This window comes from Capra hircus, chromosome 25 (genome assembly GCF_001704415.2).
Source record: "Capra hircus breed San Clemente chromosome 25, ASM170441v1, whole genome shotgun sequence".
NCBI classification, from domain to species: Eukaryota; Metazoa; Chordata; class Mammalia; order Artiodactyla; family Bovidae; genus Capra; species Capra hircus.
In genome coordinates, this window is record NC_030832.1 from 1,819,824 (window position 1) to 1,832,003 (window position 12,180).

General features: G+C 44.5%; 1 protein-coding gene across 2 annotated transcripts in view; it reads left to right on the plus strand.

The window, feature by feature from the left end:
- The window catches only part of LOC102183842 (ATP-binding cassette sub-family A member 17), an 84,741-nt gene that overhangs the window by 62,907 nt on the left and 9,654 nt on the right, over nucleotides 1–12,180 (plus strand). For both annotated transcript variants that reach the window (XM_018040917.1, XM_018040918.1), the window contains 4 exons: nucleotides 3,727–3,885; nucleotides 7,953–8,131; nucleotides 8,772–8,897; nucleotides 11,781–11,975. In XM_018040917.1, the coding sequence (XP_017896406.1) occupies nucleotides 3,727–3,885; nucleotides 7,953–8,131; nucleotides 8,772–8,897; nucleotides 11,781–11,975 (659 nt within the window). The remainder of the gene's footprint in view (nucleotides 1–3,726; nucleotides 3,886–7,952; nucleotides 8,132–8,771; nucleotides 8,898–11,780; nucleotides 11,976–12,180) is intronic.

Below are 12,180 nucleotides of genomic sequence, written 5' to 3' on the forward strand. Positions count from 1 at the left end.
GGAGGAAGAGAGCACAAGAGCCAGCAGAGGGCGCATCCCACCCCGGGGTCAGCAGAGGAGAGTCCTCAGTCGGGCGAATAGGTAGGGTGCTTTGTGGCCTCTCCTCCGTCCTCAGCCAGTGCTAGAGCAGGACCAGCAGAGAAGGAAGGAAGGCAGGCAGGTGAGTAAGCAGGAGCTGTGAATACCTGTCCCTGTGACCACATGTGGGATTGTCGAGCACTCCTCTCCTGGGCGTCGGAAGATGGTCACTGACCCAGGAAGGTCTGGGAGCCTCTGTGGCTGACTGTTCACTCCAGGCAGGGCTCTCAAGACTGCCTTGTGGTTAAGTCTGTCTCTGTCCCACCCAGGAGCCACAGAGCTGAGTTGGGGCAGTTTCCCTGCTCCCCTCTACTTCAGTCTCCAGGGTAGATTTCCACATTTAGACTTCTATATGAGAAGAGGACATGAGCCACTGTGCCTCTTCCCCTCTGCAACTACCCACTGGGGCCTGGTATCCGCAGGTGCAACTGTCTGATCACCAGAGCCATGACCCTGATGCCTCAGCCGCAATGTGGAGCCACGACTTTCGAGCTACGCCCCCAAATGGTGCTTCCATCCCCACAGGTGGACCCCATGGCTCTGCTGCTCAGTTACTGGGTCCTGGTCCAGGAAATGTTGGTCTGGAGACCTCACATCCAAGTTCAACTCCCTGTACATCGCAGTGGCATCCACTGACAGGAATTTCATAAATTGATCCCCCAAAGCTGTACTACTCTAAATCCAAGCCCTGAGAGTAGAGCCTGTTTTCAGATGAAGAGTCTGTTCAGCCTCTCTTCAGGGAGTCTGAAGAAAGTCACGTGTCCCCAGGCTGTCTTCCTTGCAGAACCCCCTGATTTGGAGCGGGTGGTGTAGCCAGTCATGAAGCCATTAGAGCTTTCCGAAATGGACGCTCTAATCCCACCTCCTTGTTGGTGGAGATGTGTTGTGGTTTGTGCAGGGTGGCAGCTGGTGGCACGTGGAGTGGCTTGGGGTTAGCACCAAGCAGCCTGCGGATGGGAGAGGGCTGTAGGCACAGCCCCAATGCAGGTCCGTTCCCATGCAGCACACCGAGTTCACCCTCTTACAGATTAATTTGCTTATGAGTAGCATGGTTATTTTGCAGAGCAGTTGTGTTTATTTGTTGTAAACATTTAAAATATTTTAAATATACCAAAGGTTATTTATAACCTTGTTTGTTATTTCTTCACTTTTCAATATAAGATAAAAAATTGGCTTCTCTAATCTCTAAGAGGCCCCAGTTTCTGTATTTGTTTTTGGACCAGACAACTTACTGACCGCTCCTTTATTTCTTTTTTCTAATTGAAGTATACTTGTTTTCAGTTCAGTGGCCCAGTCATGTCCGACTCTTTGCAACCCCATAAATTGCAGCACGCCAGGCCTCCCTGTCCATCACCACCTCCCAGAGTTCACTCAGACTCACATCCATCGAGTCCGTGATGCCATCCAGGCATCTCATCCTCGGTTGTCCCCTTCTCCTCCTGCCCCTAATCCCTCCCAGCATCAGAGTTTTTTCCAATGAGTCAACTCTTCACATGAGGTGGCCAAAGTACTGGAGTTTCAGCTTCAGCATCATTCCTTCCAAAGAAATCCCAGGGCTGATCTCCTTCACAATGGACTGGTTGGATCTCCTTGCAGTCCAAGGGACTCTCAAGAGTCTTCTCCAACACCACAGTTCAAAAGTATCAGTTCTTCGGCGCTCAGCCTTCTTCACAGTCCAACTCTCACATCCATACATGACCACAGGAAAAACCGTAGCCTTGACTAGACAGACCTTAGTCGACAAAGTAATGTCTCTGCTTTTGAATATGCTATCTATCTAGGGTGGTCGTAACTTTTCTTCCAAGGAGTAAGCGTCTTTTAATTTCATGGCTGCAGTCACCATCTGCAGTGATTTTGGAACCCCCCAAAAATAAAGTCTGACACTGTTTCCCCATCTATTTCCCATGAAGTCATGGGACCAGATGCCATGATCTTCGTTTTCTGAATGTTGAGCTTTAAGCCAACTTTTTCACTCTCCTCTTTCACTTTCATCAAGAGGCTTTTTAGGTTCTCCTCACTTTCTGCCGTACGGGTGGTGTCATCTGCATATCTGAGCTTATTGATATTTCTCCCAGCAATCTTGATTCCAGCATGTGTTTCTTCCAGTCCAGCGTTTCTCATGATGTACTCTGCATATAAGTTAAATAAGCAGGGTGACAATATACAGCCTTGACGTACTCCTTTCCCAATTTGGAACCAGTCTGTTGTTCCATGTCCAGTTCTAACTGTTGCTTCCTGACCTGCGTATAGATTTCTCAGGGGGCAGGTCAGGTGGTCTGGTATTCCCATCTCTCTCAGAATTTTCCACAGTTTATTGTGATCCACACAGTCAAAGGTTTTGGCATAGTCAATAAAACAGAAATATATGTTTTTCTGGAACTCTCTTGCTTTTTCAATGATCCAGCAGATGTTGGAAATTTGATCTCTGATTCCTCTGCCTTTTCTAAAACCAGCTTGAACATCTGGAAGTTCACAGTTCATGTATTGCTGAAGCCTGGCTTGGAGAATTTTGAGCATTACTTTACTAGCATGTGAGATGAGTGCAATTGTGTAGTAGTTTGAGCATTCTTTGGCATTGCCTTTCTTTGGGATTGGAATGAAAACTGACCTTTTCCTGTCCTGTGGCCACTGCTGAGTTTTCCAAATTTGCTGGCATATTGAGTGTAGCACTTTCACAGCATCATCTTTCAGGAATTGAAATGGCTCAACTGGAATTCCAGTTTTACAATGTGTTAATTTTTGCTGTACAGCAAAGGGACTTAGTGATTTACACATCTATACATTCTTTGCCATCATGGTTTCTCATGGGATATCGGCTGCAGGGCCCTGTTGTGTGCAGCAGGGCTTGGTGCTCATGCGTCCTGTGCGTAACATGCGTCCGCCAAGCCTGGCTTGCTGCCTCGCCCCGCCCCCTGCCCTTTGGCGGCCGCGAGCGTGTTCTCCAGGTCCTTGAGTCTGTTTTCTTTTCTTCTTTCTTTTTGCCACAAAGCTTGTGGGATCTTAGTTCCCTGACCAGGGATGGAACCCATGCCCCTTGCATTGGAAGCAAAGAGTTCTAACCACAGGACCACTTTGGTTGATTCTTGTGGCTTTTCTAGGTATATGATAGTGTACAGCATCTGCAAATAATGGTGGTTTTGTCTCCACAAACTGTCCACACAGCAACTGTGTTCTCCTTATCTACTTGTAAGATGACACTCTAATAAATCCAAAGCTGGTGCCCCAGGCTTTCCTGTTTGGCACTAACTCATTTGTAAGCCTCCAGCCTTCAAAGCCAGGACTTCCAGAAGTGCATCCCCTACTGCAGCCATGCCGTGCTGGTTTTCTCAGACACAGCAAGCTCTTTCTGACTTGCCTGCATAAACAGTTGGAATAGAAGTAAAATGACTTCAGGAAGTGCTGCAAAAGAAAAATAGTTACAGCTTAGAGGCTGGGTGGCTGCCTCAGAAGAGGGAACAGGAGGAGTCAGGGAGAACCTGATTTCTGGTCTTGGGCCCAGGAGTGTGATGAGCAGAGACAGATACAGCCACACGTAGAAAGAGCAAACCCTTTATAGAGGAGAAGAGGCCCGTGGGGCCTAGAGAGTCGCTGGGGGATGTACCCACTTCTTCCTGAAAGAAGGGTTAATGTTTTCTGTTCCCCTCACAGAACTTGGCTACACAGCGATCTCAGAGTCCCTGGATAACATGTTCCTACCGCTTCCAGGCCATTGCCTAGGGATGGCTTTATCCAACCTGTACTACAACTTTGAACTGCAGAAGTTTTGCAAGGTCAAGAGCTTGGACCAGATTGAGTGCAGTAAAGTTTGTGAGTATGACAAACAGACTTTTGTTATTTACATTGTTTTTTAATTTTTAAGTTTTACAATGTTGTGTTTATTTCTGTGTTAATTACATTTTTATTAAGATATAATTCATATAAAATTCACCATTTTATAAAGTATACAATTCATTGGTTTCTGGGATATTCACAAGGTTGTGCAACCATCACCACCATCTAATTCCAGAACATTCTTGTCACCGGGAATAAAGAAATGTTCCATCCATTAACAGTCACTTCCCATTCCCTTTTCTCCCAAGCATTTGACAACCAGTAATCTACTTTCTGTCTCTATGGATTGGCCTGTTCTGGGCATTTCTTGTAAATGGAATGACTGTGTGACCTTTTGTATCTGGCTTCTTTCACTTACAACAGTATTTGTAAGGTTCATCCAGGTTGTGTCATGTATCTCTACTTTGTTCCTTGTTATGGCTGAATAATAGTCCATTGTATGGATGGACTCAGTAGTTTATCCGTTCATCCGCTGACGGACATTTGGATTGTTTCTACGTTTTGGCTATTATGAATAATGCTGCCGTGGACATTCACATACAAATTTTTGTGTGAACCAGTTTTCAGTTCTTTTGAGTATATACTTAGGAGTGGGTTTGCTTTTGACTCTATGTTTAGCTTTTTCAGGAAGCACCAAACTATTTTCCACAGTGGCTGCACTATTTTACATTTCACCAGCAACATATGAGGGTTCCAATTTGTCCACGTCCTTTCCAACACCTTTTAAAATTAGTTTTTTTTCTTTAAATGTGGAAAAACGTGAAGTTTACCATTTTAACCATTTTTAAGTGTGCAGTTCTGTGGCATTAAATACATTCACATTGTACCATCACCACCATCCTCTCCAGAACTTTCTTCAACTTGCAGAACTGAAATTCTGAACCCACGAAACACTAACGGCCCCACCCCAGCCTCTAGCGACTACCATTCCACTCTGAGTTGGGCTACTCTAGTTGCCTCATATGAAACATTCAATTCGTTTCTCATTTCCTCTTGGGTATATTCAATAGCTATTTTCTTTGTGGTTACCATGGAAATTGCATTTTAACATCCTTAAGTTAACATTCTAATTTGAATTTGTATTAGCTTAACTTCAACAGTATAGAAAAACTGCTCTTATGCAGCCCTGTCCCCAGTCCCTTTTAATTATTGATGTCACAAGACCTCTTTATCCACTGTGTACCTAGAACCATAGATTCGTTGTTTTTTTATGCATCAGTTTCTTAAGTTACACAGAAAACAAAAAGTGGAGTTACAAACCAAAGTTACTGCAATACTAGCCATTATAACGTCCATGTATCTACTTTTGCAAGAGATCTGTATTAGTTTCATCTGTATGTCCTGATATGGCCGATGTCTGTTGTATATGTGTAAACAAAACAACCTCCTTCCATGGTTCTTCAGGCACTCTATCAGATCTAATCCCTTGAATTTATTGGTCACTTACACTGTATAATCGTAAGGGATTTGATTTAGGTCTTACCTGACTGATCTAATCAAAACTGTAAGGAATTTGATTTAGGACCCTACTTTCTTCAATTTAAGTCTGAGTTTGGCAATAAGGAGTTCATGCCAATGAGGCAAAGGAGAAAAGGAAAGATATACCCATTTGAATGCAGAGTTCCAAAGAATAGCAAGGAGAGATAAGAAAGCTTTCCTCAGTGAACAATGCAGAGAAATAGAAGAAAACAATAGGATGGGAAATACTAGAGATCTCTTCAAGAAAATTAGAGATATCAACAGAATATTTCATCCAAAGATGGGCACAATAAAGGACAGAAAACATATGGACCTAACAGAAGCAGAAGATATTAAGGAGAGGTGGCAAGAATACACAGAAGAACTATGCAAAAAAGATCTTCATGACCCAGATAACCATGACAGTGTGATCACTCACCCAGAGCCAGACATCCTGGAGTCTGAAGTCAAGTGGGCCTTAGGAAGCATCACTACGAACAAAGCTAGCGGAGATGATGGAATTCCAGCTGAGCTATTTCAAGTCCTAAAAGATGGTGCTGTGAAAGTACTGCACTCAACATGCCAGCAAATTTAGGAAACTCAGTAGTGGCCACAGGACTGGAAAAGGTCGGTTTTCATTCTAATCCCAAAGAAAGGCAATGCCAAAGAATGTTCAGACTACCCCACAATTACATTCATCTCACACGCTAGCAAAGTAACGCTCAAATTTATCCAAGTGAGGCTTCAACAGTGCATGAACCGTGAACTTCCAGATGTTCAAGCTGGATTTAGAAAAGGCAGAGGAACCAGAGATCAAATTTCCAACATCTGCTGGATCATTGAAAAAGCAAGAGAGTTCCAGAAAAACATCTACTTCTTCTTTATTGATTACGCCAAAGCCTTTGACTGTGTGGATCACAATAAACTGTGGAAAATTCTGAAAGAGGTGGGAATACCAGACCACCTGACCTGCCCCCTGAGAAATCTGTATGCAGGTCAAGAAGCAACAGGCAGAACCGGACATGGAACAACAGACTGGTTCCAAATTGGTAAAGGAGTATGTCAAAGCTGTATATTCTCACCCTGTTTATTTAACTTATATGCAGAGTACATCATGTGAAATGCCAGGCTGGATGAAGCACAAGCTGGAATCAAGATTGCTGGGAGAAATATCAATAACCTCAGATATGCAGATGACACCACCCTAATGGCAGAAAGTGAAGAGGACCTAAAGAGCCTCTTGATGAAAGTGAAAGAGGAGAGTGAAAAAGCTGGCTTAAAACTCAACATTCAAAAAACTAAGATCATGGCATCTGGTCCCATCACTTCATGGCAGAGAGGTGTGGAAGCAATGGATACAGTGAGAGACTTTATTTTGGGGGGCTGCAAAATCACTGCAAATGGTGACTGCAGCCATGAAATCAAAAGACGCTTGCTCCTTGGCAGAAAAGCCATGACCAACCTGGACAGCATATTAAAAAGCAGAGACATTACTTTGCTGACAAAGGACCATTTAATCAAAGCTATGGTTTTTCCAATAGTCACGTATGGATGTGAGTGTTGAACTATAAAGAAAGCTGAGCGCCAAAAATTTGACGCTTTTGAACTATGGTGTTGGAGAAGACTCTTGAGTGTCCCTTGGACTTCAAGGAGATCCAACCAGTCCATCTTAAAGGAAATCAGTTCTGAATATTCCTTGGAAGGATTGATGCTGAAGCTGAAACTCCAATACTTGGCCACCTGTGATGCAAAGAACTGATTCATTGGAAAAGACCCTGATGCTGGGAAAGATTGAAGGCAGGAGGAGAGGGGGATGACAGACAATGAGATGGTTGGATGGCATCACTGACTCACTGAACGTGAGTCTGAGTAAGCTCCAGGAGTTGGTGATGGACAGGGAAGCCTGGTATGCAGCAGTCCATGGAGTCGCAAAGAGTCAGACACGACTGAGCGACTGAACCAAACTGAACTGAACTGAAACAAAACAAATGAATTGGAGAAGATAATGCATAGTATCAGTCTACTTGTATTTTAAAAGATTATATCCAGAGAGTATGGAAGTATTATATTTTATATATATATATATACATACATATATATATATATATACATATATATATATATATATATATATACATAAAACAGCTGTAGGGAGAGGAGAAGTACCTTGACTCTACCTCAGACATGTCTCTTTTTTCCAATGAGTGTGTATTGTATAATTTAAAAATACATGTATTTAAAAAAAATTTGAAGGCAAATCAAATTAAAATAGACTTGAGGCTGCGGAGTGTTTCTGCATGAGTGGTCAATTGACGTTACAGAGTGATTGATAACAGAATCAAACATGTAAATAGCTTGCGTTTCAAGTGACTGTCATATGGACAGGGAGAAGTCTTTTACTTTTACTGCATAATTTCTGCTAAACATTGGTTCCAGCAAGAAAAGCAGAATACTGTATATGTTTCCCATCTGCTGGGGTGAAGTGACTGCAGTGATGACAATAATGCTCCTTTTGAATGACATTTGTTATCGTAGGAATCTAGCTGCTCTGTGTAATCTGATCATGTCCATTTGTCCCGTTGTAGCGGAGGGCTATGTGGTCCAGGAGGACATCTATGCCTGGGAGTCTCTCGGGACAGGGAAGTACCTGACAGTCCTTGCCATCTTGGGGCTCGTGTACCTCATCCTGCTTTTCCTCACTGAAACCAATGTCTTATGGGAACTGAAATCCAGGTTTTCTGGCCTCTCCTGGAAGCAAAAAATGGTGAGTGGGTCCAAGTGTAAGTCTGTAAGGACGGGTAAGAGGCTGGCTTCACGGCTTAATTCCTGCAGTCTGCAGTGACCTTGATTCTCAGAGCCAGAGGGCCTGGAGATGGTGTAAACCTCCCTCAGGGCAGAGGGGTTACTGAGGTCCCCAGGACCCCGGGCCCTGAGGGGAGAAGGGGGAAGGGCATTGGCCTGGGCCCTGTGACCCTGGCCAGCCGTGGATTCCCTAAAACTAGTCAGCTTGGAACACCTCTCCCCTCAGTCATTCCGGAGCCAGATAGGAGAAAGGCCTGTTGTGTCATTTCTTGACCTGAATATCTTCCAGTGGCAAAGCACCTCCCCCAGCCCCATGATCATGGAAATCCTGTACAAAATGGGATTTGTTGTATCTTGACACCTCTGGGCTTCAAGTCTTTTTTTTTTCTTTAAAAACCAAGGCTTTCCTGTCTAGCATATCACGGTCGTGTCAACACGCACTCAGTCCTGCCTGCGACTTCCCCTGAGAATGGGTGGTGGTGTGCAGATGGGAACTGGCATGGCCAGGGCGCCTTCACAACGTTACGGGGAAGGACCTCGATGTCTTCCTCCTGTCCTTGCAAAAGCGCTTACACCTGCCATCCTTGTCTCGGGAGAAACAGGTTGTTTTGCAGAATGCAGAGTCTGTGCCTGGAGACCAAGATGTGGAAGAGGAAGCAAAAATGATCAAGAACTCTTGGGAAGATCTGTGTAAGAAAAACCCACTGGTCCTTAAAGAACTATCTAAGGTAAAGTCCGATGTAGCTTGAAAAGCATTACTTTACTTTTCATCCCCATTACTCTTGGGGATCCTTGTGTAGGGAAGCAGCCATCATGGCTCCAGGACCCCGCCCGCTGACTTGGAGTACAGTGTAGCGCCCATTTATCAGCAGCTTTGCTTTCTGAGGTTTCAGCTACCTGCGGTCAACCATGGTCCAAAAATATTAAATGGAAAATTCCAGAAATATCAATTCAAAAGTTTTAAGTTGTGTGCCCTCTGGGTAGCGTGGTTAACTCAAGCCATTCCACTCCACGCGTTTGTCCAGCTTCTCCACTGTTTCATCGCTTAGTTGCTGGCTCAGTTGTCCGAGCCAGTATCACAGTATCAAGTGCTTGCACTCAAGGACTTCTCATTTTGCTTATCCCAAAGCCCAAGGGTACTGATGTTGGCAATTTGGATATTCCCTTACTGTGCCTAATTTATCAGAGGAATGTAGTATAGGAGAAACATAGTAAGTAGAGAGTCCTATGGTATCCATGGTTTCACGCCCCCACTGGGGTTCTTGAACCATATCCCCAGGGATAAGGGGACTACTGCACTGGCAGAGGATTCAGGTGAGTTTTGATGGGAAAGACTCAGAGAGAGGTTTCCTCTGAACAGATGGCATCTGAGCTCATTCGTGCACCCAGAGACAGCAGGTAGCGCCTCAGCCCCACATTGTCTTCTGGGGGCCCCTGAGGACAATGAGGGCTGGGATCGGAGGGACGCTGGAGCCATGGATCCCCAGAAGCCCTGAAGGGTAGACATGGTTGAGTCTCTCCTGGATCTAGAAAGCAGTCTGTGGAGGAGCCAAGGAGGGGATGTGGGCTCTGAAAGCCCACAGCAAGCCTGCTAATCTCCCTGAGAGCCCATGGGGACTGTGCTGAGAGAGTCTTCAGACAGCCAGGAATGTACACACACTCAGGCGCATGCACACACACACGCACGCAGAGAGAGGGAGGGAGACAGAGACAGAGAGAGTGGTTTCCCTATAGTTGCTGGTGGTTAAAAAGCCCCCAGAATCAACCTGCCTGACTTCGGGCTCTACTACAAAGCCACAGTCATCAAGACAGTATGGTACTGGCACAAAGACAGAAATATAGATCAATGGAACAAAATAGAAAGCCCAGAGATGAATCCACACACCTATGGACACCTTATCTTTGACAAAGGAGGCAAGAATATACAATGGAGAAAAGACAATCTCTTTGACAAGTGGTGCTGGGAAAACTGGTTAACCACTTGTAAAAGAATGAAACTAGAACACTTTCTAACACCATACACAAAAATAAACCAAAATGGATTAAAGATCTAAACATAAGATCAGAAACTATAAAACTCCTAGAGGAGAACATAGGCAAAACACTCTCCAACATAAATCACAGCAGGATCCTCTATGACCCACCTCCCAGAATATTGGAAATAAAAGCAAAAATAAACAAATAGGACCTAATTAAAATTAAAAGTTTCCACACAACAAAGGAAACTATAAGCAAGGTGAAAAGACAGCCTTCAGAATGGGAGAAAATAATAGCAAATGAAGCAACTGACAATTAATCTAAAAAATATACAAGCAACTCCTGCAGCTCAATTCCAGAAAAATAAACGACCCAATCAAAAAATGGGCCAAAGAACTAAACAGACATTTCTCCAAAGAAGACATACAGATGGCTAACAAACACATGAAAAGATGCTTATCATCACTCGTTATCAGAGAAATGCAAATCAAAATCACAATGAGGTACCATCTCACACCAGTCAGAATGGCTGTAATCCAAAAGTCTACAAGCAATAAATACTGGAGAGGGTGTGGAGAAAAGGGAACCCTCTTACACTGTTGGTGGGAATGCAAACTAGTACAGCCACTATGGAGAACAGTGTGGAGATTCCTTAAAAAACTGGAAATAGAACTGCCATATGACCCAGCCATCCCACTGCTGGGCACACACACCTAGGAAACCAGAATTGAAAGAGACGCATGTACCCCAGTGTTCATCTCAGCACTGTTTACAATAGCCAGGACATGGAAGCAACCTAGATGTCCATCAGCAAATAAGAAAGCTGTGGTACATATACACAATGGAGTATTACTCAGCCATTAAAAAGAATACATTTGAATCAGTTCTAATGAGGTGGATGAAACTGGAGCCTCTTATACAAAGTGAAGTAAGCCAGAAAGAAAAACACCAATACAGTATAATAATATATATTTGGAATTTAGAAAGATGGTAACAATAACCCTGTATGCGAGACAGCAAAAGAGACACAGATGCATAGAACAATCTTTTGGATTCTGTGGGAGAGGGCGAGGGTGGGATGGTTTGGGAGAATGGCATTGAAACATGTATAATATCATATGTGAAACAAATCGCCAGTCCAGGTTCAATGCAGGATACAGGATGCTCGGGGCTGGTGCACTGGGATGACCCAGAGGGATGGGATGGGGAGGGAGGTGAGGGGGTGGTTCAGGATGGGGAACACATGTACACCCGCGGTAGATTCACGTCAATGTATGGCAAAACCAATACAATATTGAAAAGTAATTAGCCTCCATAAAATAAATAGATTTATATATTTTTTTAAAAGCCCTCAGAAACCAGCTCAGGCAACATCAAAGTGGTTTTCTTTGCTTCGAGGAAAGCAGGAAAGAGGCTTATCTTAGAGAACTATGTTCTCAGTGTGCAGGGGCAGGAAGAGAGAAAACCTCCTGAGCCCACTGGGAGCAGCAGCTGGGATGAGAAGGCAGATCTCAGCCTGGATACCTCGGAGTCCTGGAGCCCTGGGGGCAGAACTGGAGTGCAGCTGACAACTCCAGGCTTCTGGCTCCAGGCCTCCTCACTGGGTGTCTTGTCTTCTGTCTTGGCTATCTCAGGTCTATTCCAGGAAGGTGCCTCCACTGGCTGTGAACAAGGTTTCCTTCGCTGTTCGAGCAGAGGAGTGCTTTGGTCTTCTTGGCTTCAATGGAGCTGGGAAAACTACCATTTTCAAGATATTGACTGGGGAAGAGTCTATCACCTCAGGGGATGCCTTTGTCAACAGCATCAGCGTCAGCTCTGACTTGAGGAAGGTAGGCGGTGACCTGGGACAAGGGGGCATGAACCTAGGGGTGGTGTGGGTATATCGGGAAGAGGGTCCCCTGAAATACACCTGTGGGTGTTACAGAGGGCTGGGGACAGGGAACTGGAATGAAACCCATCTTTGAAAATTCCAGGTGTCGGGTTTATCTCTGACTCCCAAATCCATAGCTCCTTCCTAGACCTCTTCTCTGAGCT